Source organism: Leishmania braziliensis, chromosome 33 (assembly GCF_000002845.2).
Source record: "Leishmania braziliensis MHOM/BR/75/M2904 complete genome, chromosome 33".
NCBI classification, from domain to species: Eukaryota; Euglenozoa; class Kinetoplastea; order Trypanosomatida; family Trypanosomatidae; genus Leishmania; species Leishmania braziliensis.
Window position 1 is genome coordinate 988919 of NC_009325.2, and position 19759 is coordinate 1008677.

The window sequence follows — 19759 nt, forward strand, 5'->3', positions numbered from 1 at the left end:
CGCGCGAACACCCAAGAAGTAGAACCAACAAATAAAAAATATATACTGTTAACGTAGAAGCATAGATGGCGTGCATACGCACATGTGGTTGTCTGCGTGTTGCACGGGTGCTGGCTGACCGTGTGAACTTAAAATGCACTTGATCCCTCTTCTGGCTATCCTCCACTGATATTTATCTCTCTCCCCCTTTTCTCCTCGTTTGGCTTACATCCTTCTCATTCCGCCCATCACCATTGCCATCACCACTGATGAGCACGCCAACGAATTGCCATTGTAGGCTGTTTTATGAGCTTCGATATTCGTTTCTCCGACTGTTTTTGTGCCACTTTGACTCAGCCGTTTCCTAGTATTCACATCGCTCCCCTCTTTTTTTTCTCTTTCTCTTGTCTTACAGCCAAGCATAGAAAAACAAGCCCACTCCACCGCTTTCTGCTCCCTCCCTCCCTCCCTCTCCAGCGATACACAGTGGCGCACGTGTACCCCTACGACTTGCGGCTTCCCCCTTTTTTCCTTTTGCGTTTGTGTGTTTGTCTCGCGTAGCGCAAAGGTGAAGGAGGAGGAGGAAAGGAAGTAACCCAATATACCCAATCCCTCTCTTTTTCCCCTTTTATCGTTTCCCTTTTTCCTTCCAAGACCTTCTATCAATCTTCCTCAGTTACTCACCCTATCACTGACACACCGTTGCCTCGGTCCTCTTCTTCCGTGTGTCCTTTCTCTTTCCCTCTGCCAGTCCTGTTCTCATGTATTACTGATTTGAATTCGAATCGCCTTCCCTCTTGTACGTTGGCTTTACTCTCTCTCTCTCTGTTTCCCTCTACACACTCACCCTCCCCCCCCCCCCCCACACGCACACATACACGCACACATACACGGTCGTACGTATAGACGTGTATTTATTCTCTCTTTTCTTCTTATTTTTACGTGGAGCCTACAGCGTGCGGGGCTGAGCTTCTCTTTTGTGTGCTTTTTGTTCTTGGTTAACTTTAACCATCACCCTCACCTGATTATTTGCTTGCTCGTACGCTTCTTGCCTTGGCTCGTCAGTGTGTTTAATTTGTTTTCTTGTCTACGCGTTTGCGCTTCCCATGTGCTGGGCGTCTGCGCTAGGCTCGTGTATGGCGATGTGATTCTTTACGCTGTTGATGTTGACAATCCTCTACTTTCTGTTTTGTCTTCTCCCTTCCCCCCCCAAAGCTTCTAGACACAATCGAAACAGTGTTCAGTGGGCCAGCGCTTTCTTCTCCCGTCCTCCTATTCCTTGTCCCCTCGTCTTTCCCTTTTTTCTTTTATTGTGGTTCCTCCGCTTCTCGCTTGCTCCACCCACCGCAGCACATCCCCAGCAGCCCCAAAGGAAGAGGGCGCCGCATTCATTGCCGCTTCACAGGCTCGTTTCGCTTTGCTGGAAGTTTCGATTTTATGCAACTAAACATGCACGAGAACCGCCGCCTTTCCGCGCCACCCGGCGCCCGCCATGATTTGCTGTCTTCTAGTACTGGTGCATTGTCATCCACGGTTACTTTCTCGTACGTTGCAGCGAGAACAGCGCACGGTAGTCAGGATGACCGACCATCAAAGGATGCGGCACCCACAACAGTAGCGGTGCCGTTAATGGTGGGCTCCAGGATGATGGACGCTGCCGTTTCGCCTTCCGACCAGCGGTGCTGGTCGCCCTCAGTCTTCGACGCCACATCGTTTTCATTTTGCTCTGCGTCACCGCGCCCCTTGTTGGCGGCGCAGGTAGCTGCTTCCATCGAAGTCCCTAGCCACCCAGGCGCCGAAGAAGAGCTTCAGACCCTTAAGCCCCGCGTTGACGCGACCTCTCCTTCCATTTCAATTATCGACACAGGCTGCGATACCGGCGCGGAGGACATGTTGTCGCCTTCCGTAAGTGTTGGTGAACACAGCTTTGAAGCTGGTCGTTCGGCGCTCAAGCGAAGCAAGTCGGAGGCCTCGTTTACTGGGGTGGCCTCGACGGCGCCGGGGTTCAAAGCTGGCGCACCTGCTTCCATGTCGTCTGCAAACCACAGTGCGCTGAGTGGCTGGAGTCACCTGCACATCCCGAGTACTCGGCTTGGAAAGGTGAGCGATGTGGGGTGGACGGCCCCCGTCTCCAATGCCAGGGACCGCCCCCTCCCTGCCAATGGGTTGCAAAGTGGTCCGGCCAGCTGGATCGCTGCCTGCGCCAGCCACCGCGCTAGCAGCAACGCAAACGAGGAGGGCTGTTTCGAGGGCACAAAGACAGTGGCCGGTGCCCTCGGTGACGTGGCACCTTTTGTGCTTCATGCGCGCAGTGCCGACCACATCCACAGCTCGTTGCCACCGCAGTCTAGCAGGGGCACGTCGCGGCCGCTGATTCGCTTGCCATCGAAAATGCGTTCTGGTTCCCACGTCCCAAGTCAGCATCACTACACCTCTGGCTCTTCCTTCAGCATGCGGCAGCCGTCGTCGTACAGGCGTGGTGCGATCGCGACGCGACCCAAGCGGTGGACTTGCCGGGTGCCCGTCTCTGTGGCCGTTGTGATGAGTACAGTCATTTCTGTCATTCTCGTTGCTGTCCTCACCGTGGTGCCTTTCAACACCGCCTCTGTCCAGTCGGCTGAGTACGTGATGTCGACGCTCAGCCTCTCCCTGGCCTCTTCCTACACGCGGGCAATAGAGGCGAGCATGCTATTTTTGCCGAACGCGATTCGCACCTACTCGTTTGCATACATGAGTTCGTCGGACGCGCAGTCATGGAACTGGACTGCCGCCGACATGCCGCAAGCGATGCGGCAGATGTGTCGCACAGTCGCCGGAACCAAGCGCAACCCGACCTCCTTCTTACTCTACATGTCGTTGAGCAGCCCCTACACGGGGTACAGCGCGTACTGCTCCCAGCAGTACGACGACTACCTGATCGGCAACTACATAGTAGACAATTCGTCTCAGCCGCGCTACTTGGTGAACGGTACTACGTACAACTACGCTGAGCCCCTCACCGCGTACCCAGCCGTGCAATCAATGACGCCCTGGGAATACATGGTTGATTTTGGAGGGCTGGAGAACACGTGGCATAAGGTCGTCGTGCCGTGGTACGCGGAGTACCAGACGGCCTATCAGGCAGGATCCGCTGTAGAGTCTGCTGCGGCCTACGAGGCTGCTCCTGACCGTGATGGCCCCTTCTTCCCAGCACCAAAGCCCACTCTTGGTGGCATTCTCATGTACCCAAACGGGTACTGGCGCATCTTCACCACCAACAACGTAAGCGTCATAACGTACACGTATCCGTTCGTCGACTACGCCGGGAATCCCGCCTCCATCATGGGTGCCCTACAGGCAGACGGCTTCAACGCCCTGCACCCGAGCGGGCTCATTGCCACAAGCAGCACTGCTCGCGTCATGGTAGTCGACACGTTAAGCGGTCTTGTCTTTATTACATCCTGGGGACAGAGTACGACGGTGCGGCTGGATAACTGGAAAACGCCGTCCAACTGTATGCCTGACGACGGCGGCGGCAGGAGGGCTGTGTATCTGGAGGACATCGCAGATCCACTCATGATCGCTGCTGTGAGGAGCACTGGAGGTCGGCAAGGCATCGACGACATCTCGTCAGAGATGGATCGGTGGATGGGTCAGTTCACTGTGAACGGCACTGAAAACCTTGTAGTGGTCAGTCGCGTCGCCCTCTCCTCTAATTACTCCAACATGAACCTCGTCGTCATGTACGTGGTGTGCAAGGGCGAGTATGTCTACTACATTAATCAAGTGCAACGCACCGCCATCATCTCCGTTGTGTTGGTGCTGGCTGTTATCGTACTGCTCGAGATCGCTCTCCTGTACTTGCTCGTACAACCGGTACGCGGGGTGGCAGCCGGACTCCGTGCGGCGGCGGAGCTGCGCGACGGCAGCGAGTGCATAGACAACGTCACTTCTATGATCAAAGAGGTGGCAGAAATGCAGCACGACTTCTGTATTATGAACTCAAAGTTAATGCAGATGAAGAAGTTTCTCCCGCAGGGTATGCTCGGGCGCCAGACCGTCTACTCAAACACAAACGACACCAGTGATACCGACTTGTCTGCTCTCCCCACCTCGGCGCCACACGAGCAGGAAGGTGGCGGCATGTGGGAAAGTGTTGACGGCTGCGATGGATATGCTGAACCAGAAGACGGGCTTGACGACGACGGCAACAGCGACGTTGGTGCGGCCCAACGCGGCTGCAAGAACAACGAGGACAAACTGGGAGGCATGATGAGCGTAAATAAGACAGGCCAGCAGCGACGGCGGTGGGGCTGCGACCAGCCGGTAACGACGATGACAAATTTAGTTCTGAATGATCGCGTGCTCCTCGAGGAGGTGAATCGCTTTCGTCGGCGCTACTGCAGCACCATCGTTTTCTGCATGCACTTGATGGAGTCTGAGATGAGCGTAAAGTTCTTGAACACGAACTGCATCTACTTCACAGAGGGTGTGCTTCCATGCGTTTTGCGCTACGGCGGCGTAGTGGAGCTGCAGAGGCCGGACTACATCGTTGTCAGCTTCAGCGCACACAACAAGGTTGCACTGCATCAGAACCGAGCCGCCATGTGCGCGCTGGAGGTGATGCATGTGCTGAACACCATCACCCCCATCGGCCCACGTGTGGGGTGTATGATCGACGCAAGCGAGTACTACGTCGGCACCTGCGGCGCGGCGGACCGTAACGCGCTTGTCACCTTCAGCCACAGTCTAGTGGCGAAGGACGACCTCATTCGTGTTCTCAAGTCTGTGCAGACGCAGATCATTCTCACGCAGCGACTCGCTTCCACACTGGAAAGCTCGATGCTCGTCATGCCGGTAGATTGCATGGTGCTGAACCCGATTGGTAAGAAGGAGCTCATCCTGTACGAGCTGCGAGGGCACGTCCGCATGCTGCCGCCGAAGGTGTCTGTAGTGATGGTGCGCCAGGTCATCCGCGCCGTACGCATGGGCTTCACTCATATGCTCAAGGGCGACTATGTGAGGGGACTTGAGATGCTGGAGCCCTACGAGACAATGGAGTTGCAGGCGGCCCGTCTTGGCTTCATGTGCAGAGCCTTTGTTGCTCACCACATCCACCGCCCCTTTGTGCGGTCCATCACACGCCTCACCTTTTCTGAGGCAAACTTTGCAGGCTATAACGAGAGCTGCTTCCCAAAGTTGGGCGAGCCGCCCGCGAGCGGCACCTCCCTCGGCGCTCGCAGAAGCCAAAGTGTCACTGACGGTTCCATGGAGGTCGCGAATCCACTCACCACCTGCGGTGGGGCCGGCGGCAACACCGCATTGTTTGCGTTTTCGCCCTTCAGCAAAGACCTCGATCCAACGACGCTTCTGACAACGCCGCCGACGCCGCGCTGGGTTTTAGGGGCTGCCTTGAGCCCTTTCTCGTTGAACAAGGAAGACTTACCGAAAACTAATGAGAGGGGCGTGGCAGACAATGCCGCGTCGGTCGCCACACGCGCCAACGGAGGCTGCACGACAGAGTGCAAGAGCAGCGGTACCGCTAAGGTGGAGTCTGTCCAGATTGAGCTGGAGGGAGGGGCTGCGAGCTGCGCTAGCGTGGATAAAGGTGAGACGGCGCTCTTCGAGATATTCGTGGAGGATCAGCCCGACGACGATATGGCTGACGGAGAGATCAGTGTTGGCAGAACCGGCTACTACAGTCCTTGTGACAGGTCCACGATCAGTGACTGCGGGGCTGGGGCGCTGCAGACGGAGAATCGGACCTCAGCCGCAATGGGCATAAACGGCACGACGCGCTGCCACCACAAATGCGGGCTGCCTCTCTTCTTCAGCGACTACGAGGGCAATGCATGGCGCCGCTCCTACGATGTGCTGGGCACTGGCGCCTTCTCCACCGTGTACCGCGGCTTATCCATGACAGGCAACCTTGTCGCGCTCAAATGCTTTCGACTTGGCGCCAGAAACATCGAAGTTAACGCCATCGTCGATGAGGTGCGGCTTTTTGCAAACCTACATCACGAGAACGTTGTGCAGTACCTCAGCTTGTATGTGTCGGAGGCGTACGTGATCGAGATTATGGAGTTTGTGCCGGGCGGCTCCCTTCATACACTGCTGAAAAGCTTTGGCTCTCTTCAGCCAGAGTCAGTGCGACGCTACCTACGAGATATCGCGCGTGGTTTGAGCTATCTGCACGCAGCGAACATCGTGCACTGCGACATCAAGCCACACAACGTCCTTCTCGCCATGGACGGACAGTGCAAGCTGAGCGACTTTGGGTCCGCCATTGCCCGGGCGACCTCCTCCATAGGCAAGATTGACGACGTCATTGAGATGCGCGGTGCACCCGGCTACATGGCGCCAGAGGTGGCACGCGGCGATGTGTCGACGATGAAGAGCGACGTGTACTCGCTAGGAATCACCATTTTAGAGCTTCTCACCGGAAAGCTGCCTTGGGACTATGCCGATGCTTTCGCTCCGAGACTGTCCGGAAAACTGACGCAACGCAAGAACGCCGCCGAGCACGTGTTGCAGCTGCGGACGTGCCTCGAGTTTCCTCCTGGTGGCACATCGGTCATGGACGGAGTTGCCGCACAAGCGGGGGCGAGTTTGTCAAGAGAGGAGTTAAACACGGGCTTTGGTGACACTCAGGCTCCTTTGGGTGGGCCCATGACGGATAGCCGCTCCTCTGCTGTGACGATGCCGTCAAACTCAAGCCGCACAGGCCCGGCCGCTTCCATAGGCACGACGGTGCACAGCCTTGGCAGTGGTCTGCTCTCCACAAAAAATAACAACGGCGTGGGGGTGCTCGGCTTTGGTTGCTCGGTGTTTAGCACTAACAACACCGACCCCGCTGGAGGGAGCCCTTACCCGCCCCCAGAAGCACTGACATGCACACCAGGGGAGGGAGGCTCTGAGGCTGTCACCTTCATGAGGGCCACCACCGCGTCGGTTCCCTCTTGTTTCCACCCCAGCAGCGCGAATTGCGCGTCTCTCGCGAATTTTGCCGTTGTGGAGGATGCAGCAGCTGAAACACTCAATGAGGGCAGTATTGCTATGCTTCTCTCTGATGCCCAGCTACGTCCCCTTGAGGTCAACCAGAGCCGAATGCAGCGTCAAGGCATCGCGGTCCTGCCGTCCTCTACCCCTTGGCGCGCCTCCGATATGATGTTGTCTTCGCCCTCCCAGAACCCGTGCTCCGCCATGTCTCTGCAACACCGACCCATTGAACAGGTTCTTCAAAGTTCCGCCCAGCTTATTGTGTACATTGGCCGCGGGGTAGTGGTGCCGCACATCCCCGATACGCTGGATGAGGACGTGATAGATTTCCTGGAGCTGTGTCTAAAGCCTGACCCAGCGGAGCGTTCCTCCGTGTCGGAGCTAATGCTTCACCCATGGCTGATGTAAAGAGCACGAAGAGGGGGGGGGGGCAGCGAAGTTAGGGCAAGCCAGAAAGGAAAGATGCACGCGGCTGAGTGTATGTGTGACGCACATGCTTCTGGTGGCATTGCCACTTGTTTTCTCCTTTCTTTCCGCTGAAGTACTCTTACCTGACCCCACACAGGACTATGTGTGCGTGTGCGTTTCTCTGTCTGCAGGTGTCATCTTATCTTCGCCTCTCTCCTGTTTCACTCGTTGACTCATCGCCTTTTTTTTTCGTAGCGTATTTTGTGTGCATGTGCATCACCATGGTTACCTGTTTTGGACTGTAGTTTTGCATGGACTTGCCTGGTCGCGCCTTTGTGCGGTGACGGGCTGCGCCCCGTGCCACTTAGCCCAGATGAAGTGCCTCTATACATGCCGAACCCTGTTTCACTCCTTTCCTGATGTCTCCTTGGCGCTTTCTTTCGCTTGAATTTTTTGTTTTCTCTCCTCGTCTTAACTCAGAGCACAAGGACAACGTGGTCGAGCTGGCAAATTCGACGATGCCAGAACAGCCCACGGCCACCGTGTGGATGACGGGCTCCGTCACCAGGCTCAGACACCAAGCTGGCATCCCCCGCTATCGCACTGCGTGATGCGACACGCTATGGCAAGAGCTACATGCCGCCCGCATTGCTACACCATAAGAACACGAATGCTGAGTTTACGAGACCACAGACGACCATCCTCGAACAGCTCCGCACGGCCACCTGCCCGCGCTTTGGGTTCCGGCAGCGACAGCATCGAGTGCAGATGGTATGCTGCGTACTGCTTTCATGGCGTTGTGGTAGCCCCCACCCCACCTGTGCTTGCCATACGGGTCATCGACCTGGAGCTGTGCCTGGTACGCCACATGAGACGAACTGCCCGAGGCTCGAAGCACGCCGCATTTCACGCTGGGGTCGTGCTCACAGTGGCCCGACTGCGCACACACCCTTCGTTCTGCATGGACTTCCTCGTCCGGGTGTCCAACGCACCCCCTGCGCCATTTCTGGAGGACACTACACGATCTCTCCGTGCGCAGCCGCACGCCCATGCACGGGCCCCCTCCCCCCTGACACACCCACTGCTGCCAAAGGCGTGCGGGCTCGGGGAGGGAGGGGGGCGGCGGAGTGTCCCTGCTGCCGCAGGCTCCTTGTCACGCCCCGCCTGCCGCAGTGCATTGCGGGCAAGCCATGCAGACACGCCCCCCATGGCATCCCCGGAGGCGGAAGATGACGAAGACAGCGAGCCCAGGAAGACCGGAGCATCGTGCTGGAACCAGACCCGATACACCGAAAAATGCGAGGACGGCTCGTGCGAGCTGCCAAGCACAGCTGGCATGGCGTGCCGCATCCACACAAGGCATGCGGGGGCCAGAGGACATAGAGGGACCGACTGGCAGGGCGCGATGCGATCCATGCCAAATCGGCCCCCTAGTGCATGTGTGCGAAGCACGCGGCATCTCCTGCATCCTGCCGGGTGGCTGGTGGGGCGCCGGTGCTGGGGGCACCCCTGGCCCACCCCCGCCACCCGCGCGACCGACGCCGTCGCCGCCGCCTCCGAGCAGGACCCTGGATGCGGCTCGCATGGATGAAAGCATGCTGTCCACCCAGGTGCGTGCGGCGCCCATCGTGTGTCGCGTATGTACAGCCGGGACGAGCAGAGCCCGTTGGACGCATGGCCTGATTCGGTGGCAGGACTGTGTGTCCTGGACAACCCGCGATTGAGCTGTAGTGTAGCAGGGGTAGGTGAAGGGTGTCTGTGTGAGTATACTTACTGACTTGCTTGTGGGAGAACGGACACATCGAAGGAAAAAATAGCCTTAATGTATTACTGTATCTTGATAACAGCGGGCACCTCAGCGTGTGGCAACATCAGGGCCCAGTGTCTCCATCTCTCTGGGCAAGCTAGGCAGCGACGCCGAGGGGTGCACCAGGCGGCGAGCTGCGAGGCGGGTGGGGAGTGTTCGAGGCAGAGGGCAAGCTCCGATGACTGAGCCGGCGCACTGCTGTGGCGCGTGCCTGCGGCTGCTTCGCACCCCGCGATGGGCCTGCAGCAGGGGCGGGGGTCGAGTGGCACTGAGGTCGCGTTGGATGGCCGAGAAGGGACACGCTGACTTCAAAGTATGCGTTCCTGCTGTTGTGCTTCTTCACTCTCTTGTACTGTGGCTGGTCTTTCTCAGAGATTTGCCCACGCTTCTCTCTCAGCCATACCACAACGAGGAAGGCTACCAAAGGGGAAATTAGCGTTCTCACTACCGTGTCTTTGTTTTTTTTTTTTTCTATCGAAGTCATTGCACCCTTTAGCGTCGCCGCTCTTCCGTCTTTGCCATTACGCCAGAGCTGGAACGAAGAGAAAGTATTCGCAACAGGTCATCAAGCAAGCACAACTGTCGCACCCTCAAGAGCGAAATGCGAGTACTTGTCTGCGGTGGTGTAGGGTACATTGGAACACACTTTGTGCGCGAGCTTCTACGTCATAGCTCGCATGAGGTGATCATTGTTGACAGTCTTGAGGCCACTCATGGCTCTGATGCCCATGTGGACACAGAAGAGAACTTTGCTGCGCGTAACCCTGAAGCAAACCTAGCGGAGGCGAGAAAGAGCGGCTGCCGTTTTGCAAAACTGGAGGTCGGCGACGTGCGCGACGTCAACTTTCTCGAGCGTGTCTTTACCGCGCACGCCCCGATTGATGCCGTCGTGCACATGTGCGCGTACATCGTGGTGCCGGAGAGCGTGCACGACCCGCTGCGGTACTACGATAACAACGTTGTGGGCATGCTGCGCATCTTGCAGACCATGCACAAGTACCAGTGCGACAAGCTCATCCTTTCCAGCACGGCCGCCCTCTTCGGAAATCCCTATGCCCGGACAAAGGCTGGCTCGGCTGATGAGCCGGATCCCATGAAGCCCATTCCCTCCAACGCCAAGCGCCTGCCGGAGAGCCCGTATGGCACGACGAAGCTGGTGGACGAGTACATGCTGCAGGACTGCGCTGTTGCCTACGGCATCAAGAGCGTGTGCCTGCGCTACTTCAACGCGTGCGGCGCCGACCCCGACGGTGACATTGGTGAGACCCACGAGCCCGAGTCCCATCTTATCCCGCTCATCCTGCGCGTGCCGCTCGCGGATAAGATCAACGCCTACAATGCCGTGCACCATCCGGATCGCAAGAAGGTGAAGGACTACATATCTATCTTTGGAACGGACTACCCAACACCTGACGGTACGTGCATTCGCGACTACGTGCACGTGAAAGATTTGTCCTCGGCCCATGTGCTGGCGCTGGACTACCTGGCTAAGCTGACCCCCGATGACAAGGACAAGTTCTTCTCTACGTTCAACCTTGGTACGTCGAGGGGATACTCTGTGCGCGAGGTCATCGAGGCGGCTCGGCGTGTAACTGGACATCCGATTCCGGAGAGAGCGGAGAAGCGCCGTGACGGCGATCCGCCAGTGCTTGTGGCGTCCGGCGAGGAGGCGGCGGCGGCACTTGGGTGGACGCTGGTGTACGACTCGATCGACAAGATCATCGAGTCGGCGTGGAAGTTCCACAGTGGCCACCCCTTCGGCTACGAGTCCCACTAAACTGCACAACACGCCCACACACGCGTGATGGGCTTCGAAAATGAACTGAAGCAATAGGGAAGGACTACCATGCGTGTCAGGGTATAAAAATGTATCTGTCAATCGCTTTACTCCTCCTTGTCTGGGTTGCAGGCTGTATTGGCTCTCACTTTCTTGAGACATTGCCGAGCGAGTTTGGGAGGTGGCTCTCTCTCTCTAATTTGTGCGCCTTTGTTTTGCTTGCGTTAGTACCCTCTTACATCGTGTCTTGTCTTACTTCCTCTTCAGCGTATGTGGGCGCGTTGGTGCGTTGTGTGACTGCGGATTCGTGGTCCCATCCGAGATGCAACGTGGAGGAATACGCTCCTTTTTTCGTCAGCGTGTCCCTTCTCGGCCATCCAACGCGACCTCAGTGCCACTCGACCCCCGCCCCTGCTGCAGGCCCATCGCGGGGTGCGAAGCAGCCGCAGGCACGCGCCACAGCAGTGCGCCGGCTCAGTCATCGGAGCTTGCCCTCTGCCTCGAACACTCCCCACCCGCCTCGCAGCTCGCCGCCTGGTGCACCCCTCGGCGTCGCTGCCTAGCTTGCCCAGAGAGATGGAGACACTGGGCCCTGATGTTGCCACACGCTGAGGTGCCCGCTGTTATCAAGGGGAGAGAGAAGACACCAAAAAGGGATCCACAGCCACTTCATCTCATGTGGGGTACAGCCATGTGCATCTGAGCGATGTGCAAGTGCAGGGGGGGGGGGATGGGCGTGTCTGCGTTGCTGTGAAGCGCTGTTTTCTTTTCTTGATTTGATTCGCATTGGAAATCGCAGGGGAGGCCGACCGGATGGCAAATCGGAGAGAGAGGGGGGGGGTGATTTGCGAAAGTTTCGGCGTTTGAAGCCCTCCCCTGGAGTGCCACGGAAACGTGGCCGACCGTGCGTGTCACCATCGCCCTCCTGCCTCTCCCTCTCACGATATTTTTCCCACCACTCTTTATCTGCACCTTTTCTTCTTCTCTTGCCTTTCCTATGCCATGCCCCTATAACGTTCTTACGGGCGTGTGCATGGGCTGAGTCTATCTATATAAATATATATATTTATATAGATAGACTCAGCTACTATGGTTGGTTGTGTGCTGGTTTCTTCTTTCGGTAGCGTGTCTGCACGCGGGCATGAGTACGCATACCCTCTTTTCTGTGTAACGAACCTGTTGGGGGACTGGGAGCGTTTGCCTTTTTCGTTTTCCTGCCCTTCCAGTTCCTGGGCTGCACAGACCTCCATTTATCGTGCAGTGTGTGCAAGTGTGCTTTTCTTTCTTTTTTTTTTTGTGCGGTGTCATATCTTCGTGTGCGTCTGTGGGTGCAGGGCTCTGGAAGAAGCCGCAGAGAGGGGGGATCACGTGCCGCACCTTCCCATATCTCTCTCCCTCGCTTTATTTGTCTTCCAACCTTTTCCATATTCACTCGCCTCCATTCTCTCTCTCTTTTGCTTTCTTTCCCCCCCCCCCCCCCCCACACACACACACACACGCACACGCGCACCTCTGTATGCAACATTCAAACCCATCCAAGCATCTATGCGAGTGATCAGGTATGTGGCTACGCCATTTCTCATTTAACGCGTCTTTCTGTCGGTGGGGAGGCAGGAGGAAGGCCCCCTTATTATCTGAGGGGAGAGGGGGGGGGCCAGAGGTCGGGCAAGCGGTTCAACAAAAAGCCAATCACCGCAGTATAATATGGAGAGGGTAAGACGACGTGGGCCGTGCTTGTGGTGATGGTTGCGACAGCGCACACAGTACGGCAGTCTACTTTGCAGATGACGTGGTGAGTCGCTCATATTACACGGCTTCCGCTCCTTCACTTTCTTGTTTGTGTGTGTCTTTGGGCTTCATCAATCTGGTCTTTCTTGCCCGATCGCACGCCGGCATCTCGCCCCACTCTTTCCCCCAGATGGCCGCTTGTAGCGCTTCCTTTTCCATTTTGAATATTATTTACTCATTCAGGCGCGCGCGCACACCCACACACAGAGGCGGCAGTACTGTGTGGCGTACCGCAGATGGTATCCGTTGCAGGTTTGTTGGCTGCATTCTGGCTTCTCCCTCTTTGTATGTTCCTCCAGTGTGCTGAGAAGCAGAAACTGCAGCTGCGAGCGTGTGAAGGACACGAACGCGATGACGTGTATGAGCTCCTTCAAAGTTGTATGTTTTTCCTCTCCCTTCTGTTATGTTTTCTCTTCGTCTTCTCTTTGTTCTTCTTTGCCACCTTTACCTCGCTTACATCGCTGTACTGGAGTGAAAGCGGCGCACATCCCTCACTACATGTAGGCATTGTTGTACGCATGACCGAAGTACGCCTGTTTGCATTGGATGTGTATGCGGTCTTTTTTTCCCCCTCCACTGGCACATCACTTGCTGGCTGCAACCATGCTCAGGACAGCTTCGCAGCGAGTGGCATCAGGGGCATCAACTGAAGCAGCAAGCGCGTGCATGCGGAATACTTCACATGCCGCTGCTGCGCTAGCCATAGCGCTAGGGGCGCATCGCCTATTGTTTCTCCAACGACGCCATCGCGCGCTAGGGATGAACGGCTGCGGTGAGGCCGCAGGCCCGTACTTTCAGGCGCTGCAATGCGGCCGCGCCTTTGTGAAGTCACGCTCGCTGTCTCCAGATGACCCGTTTGGTGAGCGCAGTAGCTGGGAAGACCCAAGCGACGGCATCTACTCTGCCTGGAAGGACGTCGATCAGGAGGGTTTTGTGAAGGCTGCTGACAGTCGGGAGGTGCGCGAGGCGCACTTCGGTCCTGAGTGGGCGCGTTTCAGCACGGTGGGTCGTATGTCTGTCAAGAAGATGCGAGCAGATCAGAAGCTGCATCATGCGCCCCAGTCAGAGGCAGCTGGTGGTGAGCCACAGGGCGCTGGAGTAGCTGTGGCGGCGTCCGGTTCTTCGACTGAGCGCTGCCCCACAACAGAGGAGCTGCACGAGGCAGACTTGAGACAGCGGCGCCGATTGCTGGAGCGCAACTACAGCAGCTATGAGGCCTTTGTGGAGCACGAAATTGGTGGCGGTGATGGGTTTGCAGGGACTAATGAGGATCTGACCTCCGTGTCAGAGGCAAGGATGCACCGAAGTGGCGCCAAGGCAGAGCTGTACTCAGCCGCGTCGATGGAGAGCGCATTCTCGGCTGTGGAGGGTCTTGATGGACGCGATCGTATGACTCAGCGCAACGTAGAGCGTGAGGCACTAGAGACATTGGAGGCAGCCGAGGTAGCAGAAAGGGTGCCGCTGCCGTCTTTCATGTTCGACCCGGACATCCGTGACGATGCTACGACATCCGCACTATCGTTGACGAACCCGATCCCCACCATTACCTCAGCGTCGACGGCAGCAGAGATCAGCAGATCAACGGCGGCGACAGGTTTCTTTGCCGAGGAACCATGCTCGACGACCAATTCTTCTTCGGAGCTGACCGTGCCTTCTGTGTCCGCAACCGCAGGTGGCATCCCTGCCAACGTTGTACGGCAAGTGCTGGGGGTTCTCGGTAGCCCACATGGTGACTCCCGCCTCCCCCTCACCGATCCCATGGAGTGGGGCACAGAAGACATAATACTGTTTCTAACCCTTATGGAGAAGCCGTCCCGCTCTGTCGAAGCCGGCAGCTTGCCAGCATTATCGGCATGCTCTACGATGGACGACGCCATGTGTGGCACATTCCGCATGGCACGTGTGACAGGTGAGACGTTGCTGAACGTGGTAGTGCCGCCTCGTTTGTTTCGGCTCATGCGCCAGTGGCACGTTCGCCGGCAGGATGTGGTGAACAAGGCCTGGAAGCTGCGCGGACAGGCGATGAGAACACCCGCGACGGCAACGGATGGTCATTTACCTGGTGATGTCGTACAGACGGCCGTGCTGCAGGGCTGCGAGCGGCTGGAGGAGGTGGTGCAGCAGCTGGACTGCACCCTCATTCAGGAAACCATTCTTCTCTGTTTTCCATACGGTCATTGATGGCTTATGTGGTGCCCTGCTCCGGCTGTAACGAACAACGTGATCCACCTATGTGGCAGTGCATAGGCAGCACCGCCTTGCTGTTTCGCTTAATGTAGAAGCTGCGCTTTCAAGCGAGCGATTTTCCCTTCTGGTTGCCCATTTTTTTGTTTTGCCTTTTTTTTCATAGAGTTTTGGTGCTAAGGAGCAGTGCTGAAGGGGTAGTGGTGGATGCTGAAGGGTTCATGTTGCTACAGCAGAGAGGGTGTCTGTTGGGTCTTCGCTGCTTGCCGCGTACATTTGTGTGTGTGTGTGTCTGTCTGTCACATGAAGAACGAAGCAAGAAGAGAAGGAAAGGTGAAAACAATCTCTTTCCCCTTGTGCCGTATTTGATGCGGCACTCGGTGGGTGCGAGGAGACAAAGGTGCGCGCTGTGCTCTGCAGGCTCGTGAGAGTGCTGTTGTGTGCGCGTGTGTGTGTGTGTGTGCGTGTGTTGGCTTCACTGTGCGCATGTATGGTGTCTCTTCTGTGTTTTTCTCTGTTGGGAGGGGGAGGAGAAGGGCGGAGAGAAAAGGCGAATCCTTCACTTTCAATGCACACCCAACACCTCAGCATTGCTTCCTCTTCGTTTGGCGTATCTTTGAGTGCGATACCTGCCTTATCCTCGCCGGAGGTGGTGGCAGAGGAAGGGGGTGAGGGGTGTGTGACATGCGCGCTTTTTCTTCATGTCGTATTCTGTACATCTGCTGCTTTCAGCCCTCCCTCTCCGACTGTTCATCTTCCTTCGTGTCTTTTAATCATCGTACAAGCGCGTGACCCTCGTGCACCCATCAATCTCTTCAGCAGCGCCGCCGCGTATACCCACGCCTGCGCGCACTTGTATGCACAGTCACGCTGTTTTCTGCTGCCTTCTACCTGGCCTTCCTTACGTTCTTCGGTTGAGAGAGGGGGCACAAAGACGCAAGGGCTTTCCGAATCCACTCGACTACGGCTCTTGTGTGTTCACAGACAGAAAAGGCTGCCTAAGCTCCACAACTCACGTTCATCGCACACATACACACATTCATACAATATAGACTGATAGACTAGGGAGCGAGTGAGGGATAGCCCTCCCGTTACCGCGCGGTTCTACTTCACGGCGGGACACCTACCCACACACGCGCACACCTGCCCACTACGCAGAGAGCCGGTCCTAGGCGCTTTTGCTCTTTTCCCCTGTCCACCTTCGAGGTCCAGAGACGCGCGAATACTCCAGGAAGCACCCGCGACAGGAAGAGGGGGGCGAGAAAAAAAAGGCATGGCAACTATTTCTGGGGCCCCGGAGCCGTGGGATCGCATCTCTACCTACTACGCATCTACCCGTAAAAGCATCAATGTCCTCACCGCCCCAACAGCCGACGCAGCTGCCGCGTCTCTCAGCTTGACCTACCTCATGAAACTGTTTCTATTCCCCTTCAAGTTGCACCCAACAAGCTCGTACGACGAGCTGAGGCGGTTTATTGAGCAGACAAGCTTTGCGCAGGACAGCGAGCGCGAAGATGACAGCAACCCCCGGGTCGATGACCTCTTCGTCCTCGTGGGTCTCGGAGCACCCGTTTTGCTCGAGGACTACTTTGACTTCTCACGGCACATTGTCATCGTCGTGGATGCCTACCGCCCTTTTCACCTTGGCAATCTGCGCCGCGAGGACGGCGACCGCTGCATTATTTGGGGCAGCGACCGCATACACGCTGAGGTGGACGATTTCTTTCGAAAGCAGTGCGCCGAAGAGGCGCAGCGGCGGCGACGGTATCGCCGCCGACAGGACATGAAGCGGCGTCAGCGCCGCACGCGTTCCTCACGTGTGCGCACGAGACGCCAGCGCATCAGGTACGGTGGCAAGGTGGGAGATGAGCGTGATGGCAATGAGCAATTTCCCTGCAGCGCACACGACGAGGACGACGACGCCTACAGCGAGGAGAGCAGCATCAGCACCAGCAGCGAGGAGGAAGGGAGCTCGGAAACTGACGGCGACGATGATGCCGACCTCTTCGATGGAGAGGGCGATGACGCAACTCCATCGCAGAGCCAGGATTCTGTGGACTGGCGCAGTGCCGATGGGGAGGTGCCGGCGTACTTGGAGGCACGCTACTACGCATGCTCCTGTGCCGGTCGCAGCAGCGCCGTGGAGGTGTACGACCTCTCCGTCATTTTGCACCGCTTTAACGACGCGATTCTTTGGCACGCCGCCGTCGGCGTCTGCGACTTGTATCTACGTCGACTTGTCGACTACGCCACCTACCTGGTGGAGATGGCGCCGCTACAAGAGGCTGTCTCGCTTCAGCAGAGCGTGCGGTGCGGCATTCTGCGCGACCGCACCGAGGAGGCTGTCAACAACTATCGCCGATCTTCCACAGATAGGATGCAGCTGAGCAATCGCGAGGAGGAGCAGCTCCACCTGTTGCGGCACTCCACCCTCTGGGACGCCATCTGGTACGACCCGCAAGTGGCGAGCGCGCTCGACTTGCATCATGTAGAGGACGGCCGTCCGCGACTGAGTCAGCTGCTTGCAAGTCGCTGCGGTGTGTCCATCGCAATGGCGCAGCGTCCCTGGCGCGAAGTGCCGACCGATGTGGGCAGCGAAGCGCTCTGTCGCGTGCAAACCGAGTTACAGAGCTGGGTGAATGCTCAGGGTAACGCCATCGGGTACCGGAATCGTATACGGTGCATCTCTCGCAAGGTGGGCTACAGCACTGAAGTGTCCACGCTTGACGTGTGCAAGCTCTTCACTGCTGAGATGGCAGCGGTGCCGCCAGCGTCGGTGTACGTTGTCGAGCGCCCCTCCGAGAAGTCGAGCTTTTCACCCGCGGAAATAGCGGCTTTGGCGCAGCGCAAGCTTGTCGAGTTTCAACGGAGTCAGTTCTGGCGAGCAAGCGCTGTGCTGGACGTGGACCCGAACGAGAAACTGTTTCACGAAGCTCTGGCGGGGGCGCTGTCACTGCAGCAAGCCGTAGCCGACGCTACAAGCTCCCTGATGCAGCCCGGCAACGTGCAGAGCAGCACTGGTATTCACTACGCACTGCCCTCGGACCCGTCCAAGACCTCGCCGACGCTGGAGAGCTTCTGTACTGTGCAGCGACTCTCTGTCTTAGCGGAGCGGCTCTTTTTCACGCTTTCCATGAGCCGGCGGCGTGATCGGCGAGCCGTGACGGCCCTGCGGCCCCTTATCCTTTCCTGCGCTTTGCCTCAAGCACGCCTAGCGGCCCTGCCCACGGCGAGCAGCGGCAACGGCAGTGGAAGCGGCTTACCCTCTGGACCGGGCATAGGTGCGTTGGGGTCTGTTGTGGAGTTGAATAGTGCGTGTGGTAATGTGCCTTCAGCGTCTGCAGTCACTGTAACCGGTAGTGTTTTCGTAGGCGGCGGCGCACAGGCTGAGGATACGACTGAGTACGTTGTCGTGCTCACCCACGGCGGTAATACGGGGGCTGGCATGATTCCACTTCTTCCCACGTACTGCTTTGCGCAGTGCATGCAAGATGAACACTTCAACACGCCACCGCGCCGGTACTTTGTGGAGCGAAATGCGGTACAGGTACGTGGACGGGAGAACACGACCTACCTGGCAGAGCGCATGCTGCTACTGTCGGTGAAGACTACAATGCCGCGACATGAGCTTCGCACGAGGCGCGTGCCGACGGTGGATGAGTGCGATGAGGAGGACGTAGAGGGGGAAGTCGTGGAGGTGGTGGACTAGTCAAAGAAAAGGGTGCACGGCACTGAGCTTTGGCAGTTTTTTTTTTTCCGCTTTCCTTTTTGCTGCTAGTGAAGGCAAAAGAGGAGAGAAATGGGGCCGCTGATCCGCGCTCGTATTCACGGGGTTAGACGCGTGCAGTGCCATCGGGGTGTGTGAGGGAGATGACTCTTCGCGGAAGCGTTTGCTGCTGGCATGCCCATTAACTTGTCTCGTGTTTGAGTTTTATGTGACTAATGTTTTTCTTCTTCTCGTTCCCTTCATAGATGTCCTCCTCCCATCGTTCACGTTTTCCTTTAATATACGCACAGAGGTGTATTGCAGGGATTCAGTCTGGCACTTGTGAAGGGGATCAACCGGTGGGCGCTCGTGTGCACTCGCTCGCCATGTGAAGCCCTCAAGCCTGTGCGGTATCGCGAAACAGGGTTCTGCCGATGCGAGGAGAACAGCAACAGCAGCAAGACAGCACCCGCGGCCGCTATGGGGGTTTTCACCCTACCAGGGTTTCTTTTCGTTTCTTTTTTTTTTCTCTTTAGTCACCTTTTTTGTTTTGGTCAGGGTTTGTGCACCGCCCTTCTAGATCCCTGTTGCTGTGCTCTTGCCACGTGCTTGATCTACCCCCCCCCCCGTCATTTTCTCTCCAGCCTGAGCAGTAGACGATGCCGCATAACCTCCCTCCCCCATCTGCGACGTAGTTTAGATGCGCACATCCTAACGAGTGCATAGTTGTGACTCAGTCAGCAGCGGGAAAAGGTAGCATGTAAAGCAAAACAGAAAACAACTAACACTCTAGCTGTGGCAGATGGATTGTGGACTCTTCTTCGACTTTTCCGGGCCCGCCCTGCGTTGAAAGAGGTGCCCTGTTGGGTTCAATTGGCACCCAGCCACGAGTGAAGGAGACGGAGGAGGGGGTGCAGAGACTGTAAAGAGTGACGCGATTTCTCACGGTTGCCTAATGCTGCGTGCCGTGCATTCGCATAGATTCTGCTGTTTCCTACAGGAGGTGTTCACCTGTGGTGCTTCTCTGTTCTCTTGGCGATATTCCCGACTATTGCTCTCAGAATTTGGCCTTTTTTGTGTTTTCCTCTCGCCGCTTCGCATGCCTCTCGGCCTACAGCACACCCCCACAGAC

General features: G+C 57.1%; 4 protein-coding genes across 4 annotated transcripts; all 4 read left to right on the top strand.

Moving 5' to 3' along the window:
• Nucleotides 1–1428: 1428 nt before the first annotated feature.
• LBRM_33_2580 (putative protein kinase) lies at nucleotides 1429–7365 on the top strand (the record flags this gene model as incomplete). Its single annotated transcript, XM_001567976.2, has 1 exon — nucleotides 1429–7365. One exon carries the CDS (start codon nucleotides 1429–1431, stop codon nucleotides 7363–7365), a length of 5937 nt encoding a protein of 1978 aa, XP_001568026.2.
• Nucleotides 7366–9773: 2408 nt separating this feature from the next.
• On the top strand, nucleotides 9774–10949 carry LBRM_33_2590 (putative udp-glc 4'-epimerase; the record flags this gene model as incomplete). Its single annotated transcript, XM_001567977.1, has 1 exon — nucleotides 9774–10949. One exon carries the CDS (start codon nucleotides 9774–9776, stop codon nucleotides 10947–10949), a length of 1176 nt encoding a protein of 391 aa, XP_001568027.1.
• A 2391-nt stretch (nucleotides 10950–13340) lies between these two features.
• LBRM_33_2600 (conserved hypothetical protein) lies at nucleotides 13341–14918 on the top strand (the record flags this gene model as incomplete). Its single annotated transcript, XM_001567978.1, has 1 exon — nucleotides 13341–14918. The coding sequence occupies one exon, from the start codon at nucleotides 13341–13343 to the stop codon at nucleotides 14916–14918; it is 1578 nt and encodes a 525-aa protein (XP_001568028.1).
• Nucleotides 14919–16194: 1276 nt separating this feature from the next.
• LBRM_33_2610 (putative cell division cycle 45 (CDC45)) lies at nucleotides 16195–18630 on the top strand (the record flags this gene model as incomplete). Its single annotated transcript, XM_001567979.1, has 1 exon — nucleotides 16195–18630. The coding sequence occupies one exon, from the start codon at nucleotides 16195–16197 to the stop codon at nucleotides 18628–18630; it is 2436 nt and encodes an 811-aa protein (XP_001568029.1).
• Between the last annotated feature and the right edge of the window lie 1129 nt (nucleotides 18631–19759).